The 14,592-nt window shown below is 52.8% G+C and overlaps 1 protein-coding gene across 1 annotated transcript in view; it reads right to left on the bottom strand.

Moving 5' to 3' along the window:
- Window positions 1-6,497: 6,497 nt before the first annotated feature.
- The window catches only part of SH3RF3 (SH3 domain containing ring finger 3), a 377,754-nt gene continuing 369,659 nt past the window's right edge, over window positions 6,498-14,592 (bottom strand). The window contains exon 10 of the mRNA XM_033175502.1: window positions 6,498-9,249. Coding sequence (XP_033031393.1) covers window positions 9,081-9,249 — 169 coding nt within the window. The 3' untranslated portion in view covers window positions 6,498-9,080. The remainder of the gene's footprint in view (window positions 9,250-14,592) is intronic.

The following is a 14,592-nucleotide window of genomic DNA, read 5'->3' on the forward strand; positions in this document are numbered from 1 at the left end:
GTTATTTGGGTGATGGATACACTACAGGTCTTGACTTGACCACTATGGCATGTAACAAAATTGCACCCTATAAAGTTACACAAATTCATTTTTAAAAGAAGAGTAACATTGGATACAGACACACAGAGATGAATCCAGGCAAGATGACCCACCACAGCTGCTTGACAGAGTGAGGAGACTGTGGTGTGTGAGCCAAGGAAAGAGGCCGCAGAGCAAACCAACCCTGCTGCAACTTCAACCTTGGACTTCCAGCCTCCAGCACTGCGAAAGAATATATTTCTGTTGTTTCAGCCACCCAGTGCATGATATTTTGATATGGCAGCCCAAGCAACTGATACAAGCACTGTGGGTTTGTACACTTCTTTCCATAGCACCAAACAGCATAATCTGACAGGCGGCTGGCCCCACCAGGCAGACCTCCAGGAAGGCCTGAATACCTGGGGTGGGTCCTCTTGCCTGGATTCATCTCCGTGACGCTGGTGCTGGGCCCAGAGTGGAAGTAGCTGTTGAATGAATGAGTAGAGGCAAGTCCTGTATGACCCTGGTGGATGGGCACTTCCTTCCATTTCTTCTGGCAGGAATGGGTAAGGTGGTAGTGAGCTCCTTGCCTCATGTGCTGGTGTTGTGCATTCTTGCCGAGAACATCGAGGCAGGAAGTGCTCTGGGATCCATCATGGAGTGGACTGCATCCCCCTGTCTCAGGCTTGTAGAACCTTTGCTCCTCAGGCACAGACCACCGAGTCCATGACTTCCCATGCAGCTTGCCTTCCTCTCCAGATGTGAACTCTGGCTGGGGTGGGCAGCTGTGTCTGTCCTTTCATGCCTTGTCTGGGGTGCCCTGTCTGAGCACTTACATTCCTCTGTGACTGCTCACTGATCTGATGAGTGAGTGGATGAAGCCAGGCCATCGAGGGGTGTGGTAAGTGGGTGTCCCATGTGACACTTCCTGGCTGTCTCCAGGCTTTCATCTGGTTCCATTTTTTTTTAGAACATTACAGAACGTGAGTTCTTCCAAATAAAGAGTTCTTTCTTCACATTTGTAATGATGTCCACGTCTGTTGATGTTTCCTCTGGGACTTCTTTTAGATCCAGTTTTTATATCTCATTTTCCTAAATATGGTATGGTGGCCCTTGGATGCTCTTGCACACTGCCGTGGGGTTCTGGGGCAGTGTCCTAGGGGAGCGGCCCTGGGGAGTGTGCATCTGTAGTTTTTGTCTGCCCAGTCACAAGCTCCTTTTATTTTTGCCAATAGCTCTACATGCATCTTCTCACCCCCACTCCCAATCCATGAAGTTTGGGCAGAGCTGACACCTCAGGTGCTGTCAATCAGCATATACCTGTCTCCTGTCCAAAATGATTGAGTCGGGGGGGCAGCACGGGCCCAAATGGAGCCAGTGAGAGTCAATGCCAGGGTTTTGGCTGGGCCCATGGAGAAGGAGCAGGCCTATTTCTGCGGGGATGGGGAAGGTGTCAGATGGCATCCTGAACCTGCTGGTCCTCATTGTGCTGTAAGGTGGGGAAATCCTGCTGAGGAAGGAGCCACATGGTGGGCAGCAGAGCCCAGCAATACCCTCACATGTCATGTGGGCACCTGGACCCAGCTATGCCTGAAGCAAACTCACCTAAACCAGTGTTTCTTAGTGAACCCACTCTTGGCATTTGGGACAGGACAGGCTTTGCCATGTGGGACTATTGTGCACATTGCAAGATGTCCCACATCCCCAGGTCCAGCAGAATGCCAAGTGTCCTCATAGAACACCAGCCCCATCATTTGCACACGTCTTATTGACTGCCCTTGGCTTTTCAGTTGAGTCAAGAAGTCCTCTTTTGACTTATTCCAGTTGGTTTTTGGGGCATGTTCAAATGATGGGCCCCGGACAAACATGCTGCTGCCACTTTCTTGGGTGTCTGGGACTTAACCCTTACCATGTGAAACACCAGCTGGCCCTGGTGTGGGATTGGGCCAAGCCCAGGACTTTCACTGAGGGAGAGGTCAAGGTCTGGAGCCACAAAGTGGGCAGCACAGGCTCCTATCACCGTGGGAAGATGGAGACCACTGCTTCTGGTGCTGGAGGAGAGCACAGAGAGGACAGTCAGCAGAACGCAGCCAGCCTCAGATTCTGGGGCCACAGGTAGACCAGAAGCAGGGTGTCAACAGCTCACAGGCCCCAGATGTGTCCCATGTGGTCAGCTGAATGTCATCTTCTTTGAGAAGTGAAGGGAACCCCCTGGAAGGGTGACATGAAACAGAAGGGAGAAAAGAACTCCGACAGGTTGCTCAACCCTAGAAGGGTCCTGACTGATTCCAAGACAGTCCCTGGTCTGTGAGGCCCGGCCAGGGGTGGGGCCGGCTTGGGAGGGGGGCGCACCTCAAGCCTCAGCTGGAGTCTTGGGGCAGCACAGGTTTCATGGCGGTGGGTGGGCGCTGTGCTCTGCCTTGGCATTTAGGGCCTCAACACTGGCAAAGGCATTTAGACCTTCCTCCCTGCTCATGTTTTGCCCGGGCCATTCTCCCCTAGGTAGACCTCAGAGCCGACCACTCCTGGCATTTCCACCTGCAGCCTCCAGCCCCCAAGACCTGCCCAAGCCTATTCCTCTTCTCCTACTGCTCTGTGGCTCTGTGTGGGGTGACTGAGCACTAGGGCTGAACCACAACTTGACCTGGCACGTGGCCTCGCACCAAGCATTGGACTGTGGTGCCTCAGTTTCCCCATCTTTGGAACAATACGATAGCAGTCCCACCTTATTAGGTGGTTAGTGCTACCAGCAGAGCCCCTTGTCAGAACCATCATTTTAGTATTTCTGCTGCATTCAAGAAAAGCCAGAGATTGGAAGTCAGAAGTCCTGGCTCTGCCTCTGATTTAATTCAGAGCTAACAACAGAACTTCTTGGAATCAAGTTTCTTTACCTGTAAAACGGGGATGATACGAACCACACTTCGGGGCTGTTGTAACATAACATATGTGACAACTCTACGCAGATAAAAGGCTGTGAATAATCTCCCTTCCCTCCATCTGAGAAGCCCCCACCCAGTCCTGTCCCATCCTCTGCAAGGCCCCAGGGGAGGTCTCCAGGAGCATGGTTCCCTCTCTCCAGGGTCCTCACATGGTTGTTTAGGTGCCTCTCCAAGATTAAATGTCTTGTGCCATGGCCACCTGTGTGTTGTCTTTGCAGCTCTGCTGAGAGCTAGTGGTGCTCACTCTCCTGGCTCACCCTGCAGCTCCTGGCATAGGCCTGGCCACGGAGCCTTTCTCCCGGGAAAGGAGACCCAACACCCCTCTGCAGTTCAGGCACACCACCTGTCAGTGTCAGTTACAGGCATGGATACCAACTCCCATCACAAAACCCACAGAGACTGAGGCCTCAACTGAAGGCTAATGAGAAATATCTCAGCTACATAGGCCAAGTGGTAGACTACTGTTCAGATAGCACCCTGACTCCCACTGTTCTCCCTGTGGTTGCTAAATCAGTAAGGGCAAATTACTTGTTTGCTTAGGAGAATGGATTTGGAACACAGGCAGTGGGGTATGTGATTTGAACGTAAAATGGCATCAGGCCCTGATGGGTTGCTGTGTAATTTCTTTCTTTCTTTTTTTTTTTTTTTGAGGCGGAGTCTTGCTCTGTCGCCCAGGCTGGAGTGCAGTGGCCGGATCTCAGCTCACTGCAAGCTCCGCCTCCCAGGTTTATGCCATTCTCCTGCCTCAGCCTCCCGAGTAGCTGGGACTACAGGCGCCCGCCACCTCGCCCGGCTAGTTTTTTTTGTATTTTTAGTAGAGACGGGGTTTCACCATGTTAGCCAGGATGGTCTCGATCTCCTGACCTCGTGATCCGCCCGTCTCGGCCTCCCAAAGTGCTGAGATTACAGGCTTGAGCCACGGCGCCCGGCCACTGTGTAATTTCTATAGGCAGGATACCTCCACCCAGCAGGCTGGCTGGGATGGCCTGCCAGACACCCTCTCCAGACAGACTGTGATGGGCACTGCCTACATTTCCTCTGGCTCTCCTCTTCCTACACTCTTGTGCTTGAGAAATCAATTCTATTAAGGAGTACAGGTTTGGCACCCAGCTTTTGAGTTGTGAGGGTAGACTTGACATTGGATAAGTAGACTTCAGTTTGCGTCATGGCTGTCCACTGAGCTGTATGACCTGGGGCAATTCATTTAACCTTTTACAACCTTGATTGCTCATGTAGCAAATGGAGGCAAGAGTGGTGTCCACACAGCCTTCTCTGGAGAGTGAGTGAGCACACAGCAGATCTCCTTCCCACAGTGCCAGGCTTGCACCAACCTCCCAATGACTGTCCATGCTGTGTTCATCTTGTACAAGTTCACTTTTAAAAAAAAATTATTTGCTCATACAAGGATCTCTCTCTGTTGCCCAGGCTGGACTTGAACTCCTGGGCTCAAGCAATCCTCCTGCCTTAGCCTCTGGAGTAGCTAGGACTACAGGCATGCACCACTCTGCCTGGCAAGCTCACTTACTTTTTTTTTTTTTTTTGAGACAGTGTCGCTCTGTCGCCCAGGCTGGAGTGCAGTGGCACGATTTCGGCTCACTGCAAGCTCTGCCTCCTGGGTTCTCGCCATTCTCCTGCCTCAGCCTCCTAAGTAGCTGGGACTACAGGCGCCTGCCACAACGCCCGGCTAATATATATATATATATTTTTTGAGACGTAGTCTCGCTCTGTCCACCAGGCTGGAGTGCGGTGGCGCTATCTCGGCTCACTGCAAGCTCCGCCTCCCGGGTTCCCGCCATTCTCCTGCCTCAGCCTCCCGAGTAGCTGGGACTACAGGCGCCCGGCTTTTTTTTTTTTTGTATTTTTAGTAGAGACGGGGTTTCACCATGGTCTCGATCTCCTGACCTTGTGATCCGCCCGCCTCGGCCTCCCAAAGTGCTGGGATTACAGGCATGAGCCACCGCGCCCGGCCGCCGGCTAATATTTTTTGTATTTTTAGTAGACAGGGTTTCACCATGTTAGCCAGGATGGTCTTGATCTCCTGACCTCGTGATCCACCCGCCTTGGCCTCCCAAAGTGCTGGGATTATAGGTGGGAGCCGCCATGCTCGGCTCACTTAATTTTTACAATAGAGTAAAATGGCCATTTGCTAAGTGTTCTTCCAGCTCAAATGTATATGTGGATGTGTGTCTCAGCTAAGAGAACAGTGAAAGCCTGTTTCAAGAAACATGTGGTTCCAGGCATGGATCAGGTTGGTGGGCCAGCTCTCTGCCAGGTGTCAGGCTGGCTGATTGGCGACAGATGCACTTTTCCAGAGATCAGTGGCCTTCTGGGCCCTTCTGTTGGTGGGATTCCCTGCACCCCCATCCTGTGCTCCAGAGAATGGCTGCCATGGCTCAGGCACCCCAAGGGCCACAGAGACAAGGGTAGGACCAGGAGAGTGCTGGTCTCAGAGGTCAATACCAGGCACTTCTGGTTGAGCGGGACTTGAATGACAAGAAAAGGATGCGAGTCATCTACAGCAAGCCACCCTGCCCTTCCAGGCACACGAGCCGGTAGAGGGGAACTGGAGACCTTTCCTGCCCAGCCCACTGATGGCTTCTGTGGCTTGGCTCTTACTGCCCAGCTCCTGGGTCTCTGGCGTGTGCTGGGTACAGACATCTGATGTCACGACTTTCTCATCTCCTTGACTAACACCATCCTGATACAGACTCAGTGTCCGCCCCCGCCCCACCAAGAGCACTGAGGGGCAGGTGCATGAGCCAGCTGGGCTGGTCAGCAGGCACGTGGGCCATGCCTTCGGGTTCTGCTCCTACCCAGGTCCCTCTCGGCCTCTGCTGGACCCTGCTGCTCCCAACATGCAGACACAAGGCTTCTCCATGTTCATTTTTATTTAAAGACTCAGAAACACAGGCATCATGGTTCGTCATCACTGACAAGTCTTCCAAGATCACACGCTGACATTTGTGTCTAACAAAAACACTTGGGGTGGGGTGTGTGTGTGAACTGTGCAAAGTACAAAGGATCTCCCAGTCGGCTGAGCTTGTTTTGAGGTGCCTGGCCTGGCATCACCCCATGAGGATGCAAGGAAAGCACCTGTGGCCACCATCCTCTCTGCCTCCCTCTGGGCAGAGACCCCTGGTGGCCTGCAGTCCTGTCCCCTCGGTGTCCACTGACTTCAGTCATGGCTGTGGACTCTACCACGCTCCTCAAAGCCAATCTCTGTGGCCACCCAAGGCCACTGCATGGCTAAGATGTGTACATCATGGGGCTAGGATGAAACATAAGGCTTAGTTTCATCTTTTTTTTTTTTTTTTTTTTTTTTTTTTTGAGACGGAGTCTTGCTCTGTCGCCCAGGCTGGAGTGTAGTGGCCGGATCTCAGCTCACTGCAAGCTCTGCCTCTCGGGTTTACGCCATTCTCCTGCCTCAGCCTCCCGAGTAGCTGGGACTACAGGCGCCCGCCACCTCGCCCGGCTAGTTTTTTGTATTTTTTAGTAGAGACGGGGTTTCACCGTGTTAGCCAGGATGGTCTCGATCTCCTGACCTTGTGATCCGCCCGTCTCGGCCTCCCAAAGTGCTGGGATTACAGGCTTGAGCCACCGCGCCCGGCCAAGGGTTAGTTTCATCTTAACCGCCAAAACATGTGTGCCCTTTGAAGCAAGATGGCCTGAAGAAAGGGTTAATTCTGCTCCTGCTCTTGTCTGCAAGCTACATCACCACGAAGGCTGCAGGGCCTGAACAAGTTTAAAATACTCAGAAATGCACATGGGCCATGCACTTCCTCTGCCCTCAGGCAGCCTGGCATTGGTTCCAGAGCCCTGGCCAGACCCACGCATTGCTCTCCTTCCTAAGGTGGCACCAATGCCCACCCGACTCTGCCCTGGAAGGGGCCAGCTGACATCTTCCAAGGACATGGCGACACTCGCCCCAGCTCTCTACCGTGGAGGGCGAAACACATTTCTGCCGGAAGCACCATGTGGGCCATGCCTGGGAGAGGAAGAACGTTCAGGTTACTCTATTCTGTTGCTTGGTAGCTGCATGCCTTAAAAAAGACTTAAAAAAATTAACCTGGAGACTTGACTTCATCTGCTTTCCCTGGAGAACACCTGTGTCATCCAGGTTGTTGGATCTGTGCACCTCTTTGGTGACAACGTGAATTTAAACACGCACAGGATTTTGGTGCTGGATGGGCAACTGATAGTTTGGCAATAATGGTAAATAGACAGCTTTTGGTGTTATCAAACTGGCACACAGAAGTTCCTATGTTTAAGCCAGACTTTTTCTTCTTTGATTCTGAACAACTTTCCCAAGTCTATTAGATCTATTATCATCTGGAGGGAGGGAAAGGCATGACCCCTGTCGTGTGGCAGCCACCTGGAAGTAACAAGTAGCCAAGACACGTCCCAAAACAGGAACTCTGAAAATAACCAGCCTGTGTCTCAAAGGCTTCATGCCAGGCAAGATAATGTATTTCTGGAATTGGTTACAGCCCTGAAAACCAGTGTCACCCTATGTTACCAAAGGCTAGTTTATTCAGCTTAAGTCTGAATGGTTTTTGTAAATATATAGGTGGACAGAGGGGTGATGGATCAAAATTTTGAGGTGATAAAAATGTGTTCCTAAGGTGTGAATCTTGAGAACAAAACTGTCGCCCAAAAGGCTCCTCATCAGCCTTCCTGGGAGGTGAGCCGTGGTGCTAATGAATATACATTCATCAGCTCCACTCAGGGAGTTCCCAGCATCAAAGCTGCACCTCCTCCTCTCTCGCCCTCCCAGCTCCCCGGTCTTGCAAGCCTGCAACGGTGCCACAACCCCCTGATCTCCTCGTACCTCTGGTCTTCAGCAGATGAAGGTTTGCACTGCCTGAAACGGGAGCAGTTATTTATTTTTAAAAAAGAAGAAAAGTGGTGGTGGTGATCTGAACTGTTGTAGAAACTGCACATTTTGATACCAAGAAATCATCTTCTGAGAATGCTAATTGCAGTTCTCTCTGAGGCAGTAAAGGGAAGATTTTGCCTTCCCGGCTGGGGTTGACCTGCGTGCTCCTTCTACTGCCACACAAAAGGACAATTATAGTGGTCCTTCCTCGAAATGTTTCCAGGTCTTGAATAATAATCATCACCGTCTAGACAGAGCACGGGGTTTTGGTAAGAGTTTAAAGAAACCGGCTGCTTCCAAGCTCCCTCCAACCCCCTCAATGGATCCACCCCGCCAGCCCCTGGAGTACTGGCCGGCACTGAGGTGCGGGATGGGGGTTTCTCGGCACTCTCCCAAACCCATATGGGAAATATAAAAATTCTGCCCTTTGATGTCGCCTCAGACATCCTTTCTTTCAAGCTCAACCAAGTCATTACTAGTTTTACAAAAAGGCAGCACCAGATGTATGAAAAATAGGCAATGTCTGACCTATTAGAAATATATAAAGTCTAACAGCTTTACGTTAAAAATATGCCGTAAGAAAGAAGTAACGCAAGGGACAGTGGTGGTGAACAGAAAGTGTTGCTTATACTACTGGCAGGAGACAAGCCCACAGATTCTGCTCTGGTTCCCACAGGGGCGGTGGGGTGGCCTTCCGGGGGACCCCCAGGGCCTCACGTGAGGCCCCCCAGGACCACGAACACCCCTGCTGAGCAGCCGGGCGGCAGGTGACTGAGGTATATAGAATGGTGACAGAGCAACCTAAGCCCCGCGGGAAGCCCAGGGCAGCGCAGAAAGATGATCTCCAGCGCTCTTGGCCCCCATGCCACCCACCTCGCCTGCAGACCTCCTGCAACCTCCAGCCCTGCTTAGGTGGTAAATATGAACGCTGCCGTGGCTGCAAACCACAGCCACAGGCCTGCCTGCGCCGGCACCTGCCTCTCTTCCTCAAGGTGCTTTCTTTGCAGTTTCCACAGAGGGGGTGGGCATTTCCTTGAAGAACATCCCAGGTGTGCTCCCCGTTGGGGGTTTTGGGAGAAGGCACGGCCTCCACAGTCCCTGGCCCCCACCCTGGGCCAGGGCGTCCCCCGCCAGGTGCCTTGGAGACGACCTGGAACCCTTGGGGCGCCGTGGCTCCCTCTCTGTGTGCCCCGGGGCTTCCCAGGCAGCCTCCCGCTCTGTGAGCCGGGTGCAGGGAGCACCAGTCCTCAGAAGCTCTCGACGAAGCTGCCGGGGAAGAGGCCCGTGCGGCCGTTCCGCTGCAGGGTTCCCTTGTACCAGCCGTCCTCACGCTTCTTGTGCACGAAGACGATGTCGCCTTCCTTCAGCTCGATCTCCGCCTCGCTCTGGGGTGGGTACGAGACCACCACGCGGTACCTGGGGAAAGAGCACAGAGGGTGAGCCCAGCCCAGAGAGTCTCCTTCTGCCGGGTCGTGCTTTCTCTTTCTCTTCCCTAGGTGTGAATTATTGTCGTTTGCTGCTATTTTCCCACTTCATACAGTTTATCTTTATTTTTAATTTTTTTCAAAACTCTTTTGAAATTTTTCATTTTTTTGTAAAAAAATTTTAAAAGACATTTCCCCCTGCTGTCCTTTTAGACACTGATCTACGCAGAAGCTGGACTGTTTCAACCCCCTTGAAGATTCTCCACCCAAGCATAGCCCCCCATCTCACATCTGCGCTCCTGCCCTGGCCCACCCACCCAGACTGCAGCCTGCCAGGGGCAGGGGCGGGGGAGGGTCAGAATAAACTGTGTTCCGATTTGCCCCATCCCAGCGTCGAGACCCCGGGCTCCTGTCCTCACCTCTCCCTGTCGGTCCCTCTGAGAAGCGCAGCCCAGCCCCTCAACTGCAGCACCAACCCCACAGGCTGGTGCACCATGTGATGTGTGAAAGGTACTTGGAACACTGTTTTGGTAAGTGGTCCTTAGTTTTTTCCAGATAGGGTCTTGCTCTTCCACCCGGCTGGAGTGCCGTGGTATGATCCTAACTCACTGCAGCCTTGAGCTCCCAGGTTCAAGTGACCCTCCCACCTCAGCCTCCTGAGTAGCTGGGACCAAGGCACACACTACCATGCCCAGCCAATTTTTACATTCTTTTTGTAGAGATGGGGTCTTGCTATGTTGCCCAGGCTGGTCTTGAACTCCTAAGTGCAAATGATGTGCTGGCCTGAGGCTCTCCAAGGGCTGGGATTACAAGCATGAGCCACCGTGCCCAACCTGTCCTTATTTTTAGATGTGCTCCAAAAATCCTAAGATTTTTTTCCCAGTGCCTTAGCATTGGAACTGGCTGAGGCCACATCATCATCAATAAGGCTCAACTTTCCCCACATCTCATTTCCACGAGACTTGAGCCCCCTGCAGCCTCTGAGGCCTCTCTGGAGTCCCTGTTTTCAGACCAATATGCCGTAGTGTAGAAGCAGAGACAGGAGCCTTCCCTGGGTCCTTCCCTGCATGGCCTCTGCCTGCAGGGGCCCAGGGGCATGGGGTGTGCTGCATGGCAGGTGCTGGAGCTCTGAGTGCACCCCAGGGGCTCTCTGGGCTGTGGCAGGTGCTCCTGACAACACTTAGCTGTGACACTGACCAAGAGTTCTCTCCTCGACCATACTCCAGCCTGGCTCCTCTGAACCCTCTTCTTGGCTGGGCCTCACCTCTGCCTGTGACAACTTGAACAACCACTCACATAGCTTCTAACAGCTCAAGATGGCATCCCTAGGCTGACCCCAGCCCCCCTTAAAGTGCCTGCCTGAGAAACCTCACGGCAGCCAAAAGAATCCACTGCGAGTTCCAGCCACACCTGAGGACAGGGCCTGTCTCCTGACTTCAGTGAGCACGTCAGCGTGTCCAGATGTGTTCACACAGACCACCCGCTTCCACCGTCTGCAACTTCTCACTTCCCTCACTCGCCTGAGCCCCCACTCACTGCCTCCCTGCTCCTCATTCTCTTTTGGAAACCCCCAGTCATTTGTGTGCCAACTGAACCTGAGCTCAGCTCACCCTGGACCCTATTCCCCATTGCAAATGTCCATTATGTTGCTGATTAAAACCTGTCTGACCACTTTCACTAGTGTCCGGCTGTTTGTGTTTGACAGGACACACACACACACACACACACCCGCTCTGCCGTCCCACACTCATCCTGCAAGCTGCAGAGGAGGAGGAACAAGGCTGAGAAGCAGCTGTGGTGGCCCCGGGAGAGCCTTCCTCTGAAACACTGCCAAGGACAAACTAGTTAGGCCTTGTGCCCTCGGCCCTCATGCTTGCGGCCTGACAGGCAGGGCCCCATACTCACTCCCACCAGCTGGGTCTCCCTCTGCCCTGGGGAAACTCCACAGCGGCATGCTTGCCCCATGCCTGGCTGGGCCTCTGCACGCCCTCAGCCCTTGTGTGGGTGAGGAATGTGCAGTAAGGCCTGAGAGGAGATGCCCCTGGGGCACCAGGGTATTGGGCCTCCGGTCTAAAGCCCAGATCCCACATGTGGTGGGTTTTGCGGCAGGCAAGGTGCAGCTGTTCTCTCTGCCTAAAAACCCCTGGCTGACGGTTCCTCCGACACCCACTTTGCTGAGTAGCACTGAGATGGGCCTGGCAGGGCGAAGACGCTCAATAACCAGCACTGGACTGCCTGGGTACCCATCTCCACAGATGCTGAGGCTGTCTAGGAGATAGGAGCCATGGCCCCTGTGGCTCTGGATGACTTCCCTGGTGGCCTCTGTGTGGTGCTTCTGTGGGTGGCTCCTGGTCCTGGCAGCTGCCCGCTCTGGGCCTCCTGCTTTCACCCTGCTCGGACTCAGTGGCTTCACAGCTGAGGCTCCTTTTGGGCAGAGGTTCAGAAGGCTCCAGCAGTTCCCATCCCTCTTACAGGAGGGGCCAGTCTAAACATCCCAGCATTTCCAGGCCCTCCATGCTGCGCCCCTCCCACTCCTCCAGCTCTGCTCCGCCGTGCCCTGGCGGCCCCAGGTGCACCCACCTCAGGGCTCCTGCGTATGCTGCTCTCTCTGCCCGGAATGCCCTTCCCTGTGTGGCCATGACGGGCCTGCCCTTTCCCAGCTCTTACCACCTTCTACCGCCCGACCACTAACCTGTTTACCGGACTCATCCTGCCTCCTGCACCAGCCTGCAAGCCCCATCGCCACACGGATTACTGCACATGTGCTCCAAGTGTGGCTCACATACTTCAGAACCCCTTACAGTTCCCTGGGCCCATCCTGGACCTACTTGATATGACTTATGGGGAATGGACTAGGGAATGCGGATTTTCAGCAACTCTGGGAGGGAATGCGTGCACACTGGTGTCTGAAAATCGAGCTGAGTGCATGCTCAGGGAGGAAGCTTTTGCCCTCCCCCACCCCACATGCTCATAGAGCCTGGGGCACAGAAGCCATGGCTTTGGGGCAGTTTGGCTTGGTGCCAGGCTCCGGAAAGATGTGTAGACAGGAGACAAAGGTCCGGCCCTATGGAGCGCACAGCCCATGGGCACACGGGTCCAGTTTGCGTCAGGCTGGTGAGAGGAGGTGGCATGGAGGATGGGTTCCTGAGGATGACTTAGGGGTGCAGTGTTCCTAATCCTGGGGAAGAAGAACAGGCCAGGTTCTGGGTCCCAGCCCCGAGTACCAGACAACTCTAAGTGTCTCGGAGTGTCTGCAGGTGCACAACAGTTGGACTGGTTCCCATGGGCTGTCTGCTGGTGAACCAGACACTGCTCTCAGGGACGTGCAGGCGGGGAGGAAGGAGGGCAGGCGGAGGCACCTCCTTCCTCCCAGCCCAGCGCCTCTGTGAGGGCTTCCTGCTGGCCCTCCTTGAAGGAGGACAGATGGCTGCCGAGATGCAGCCAGTGGTCTGTGAAATCAGACCGCATGCACACAAACTGAGGCTGCGAGGGCCCACAGGACCAGCGCCATCCTACCTGTGGCCTTCTGCTATCCTCTACCTCTTCCGAACACCTGGTCCTCCTCACTCTTCCCCAAGGAAAGAAAGGAAGGCAAAGGGCGAGATGATTTCTCAGACTCTGAATGCAAGTTTTGGCTTTTGCCTCAACTTCCAGATGTGAAATAAACAAGCAGCTTTAAAAATATAATTTGTTAGAAAGATGTAATTTGGTGCTTCTGAGCAATTCAATGATTTAATGAGCCCAGATGGATGTGGACTGAATTTATACGAGACAAGCGTTTAATGTTTCTGTCCAGATCATTCCAAGACTCTGAGCTGTTCTTCCTGCTGCAGGAAAGTAATTGATACTCCCCGTTATAGACACAGAGGGCCGTTGTCGTGTCCGTGTGAGCAGCTGAGGATGACAGCTACTCCCAGGTCACAACTGTGCGTCATAAATCAGCAAGCAACTCTGCCCTGCTGAGTATAATTATGGTTATGGCAACCACAGCTAATTTTCAGACATGGGGCTCATGGAATCCAAATGGGCAAAATCAGAATGAATTCTCATTCCATTATTGTTACCATTAGCTCTGTGTGCGAGGTTTGGATGTTCTACTTTCCTTGGGGGTTGTCTGTTTCCCTCCCTGACAGCGGGGACTGCAAAGCAGCCCTCCATGTGGTAGCCTTTTCAGAGCACCTGCTTCAACACATGAAGACGAATGAGCCCCTGAGTCCATGGAATGTGCTGGTAACAGAGTGGTGTCTGCTAGGAACTTGGGGATAAGAATACTTCTATACACTGGACACTAAACTGTAATATCCACACACATATTAGCTGTTTATGGCTGTAACAAATGACCATAAATGTAGTGGCATCACACTATACAAATTAATTATAGTTCTGTCCATCAGAACTCCAACACAGTCTCACTGGGCCAAAATGAAGGTGTCTGCAAGGCTGGTTCCTCCTGCAGGCTCTAGGGTAGAAGCTGTTTCCTTGCTTTTTCCAGTGGCTAGAAGCTGCCTTCCCCTTCTCTGGAGGCTTCTTCCTCCATCTTCAAAGGGGAGTGCTCACATCACACCACTCCGGCCTTCTCCTCTGCCTCTCTCTCCTAGTCATAAGGACCTTTGTGATTACACAGGGCCCACCTGGATAATCCCAGGTAATCTCTTTATTTTAAAGTTAGCTGGTTACCAACTTTAATTCCATCTGCAACCTGACTTCCTCTTTGCCATGTATGGTAACACAGCCATGAGTTTTTAGGGTTTAGGGCACAGACATCTTTGGAGGCCATTATTCCGCTCACCACACACATAATGGATCAGAGCAAGGAACGTTGAAATCCTAACAAAGCCAAATAACTCACAGGCCATCAAGAGCTGAGGATGAGCTGATCCAATGTGAACATCTGGGGAGAAGCCTGTGCAGGTCAAAGGGGTGGCAGTGGGCCAGGCCGTGCTGCAGGTGCCCTCACCATCACCATCTTACTATTATCATAGATGTCACAGCATATATTACTATTAGAGAGGTCATAGTGAAAGGTGAAGCCAGCTGGACTTCCTGGGTTGAACGGGGACTTGGAGAACTTTTCTTTCTTACAAGAGGATTGTAAAATGCACCAATCAGCACTCAGTAGCTAGGAGAGTAAAATGCACCAATTAGCACTCTGTAGCTAGCAAGGTGATTACAAAATGCACCAATCAGTACTCTGTAAAACACACCAATCAGCAGGATCCTAAAAGTAGCCAATCACAAGGATGACAGAAAAAAAGGGCATTCTGATAGGACAAAAACGGAACATGGGAGGGGACAAATAAGGGAATAAAAGCTGGCCACCCCAGGGCAACCTGCT

The sequence above is a fragment of the Trachypithecus francoisi genome, unplaced genomic scaffold (genome assembly GCF_009764315.1).
Source record: "Trachypithecus francoisi isolate TF-2019V2 unplaced genomic scaffold, Tfra_2.0 Lachesis_group17, whole genome shotgun sequence".
Classification (NCBI taxonomy): domain Eukaryota; kingdom Metazoa; phylum Chordata; class Mammalia; order Primates; family Cercopithecidae; genus Trachypithecus; species Trachypithecus francoisi.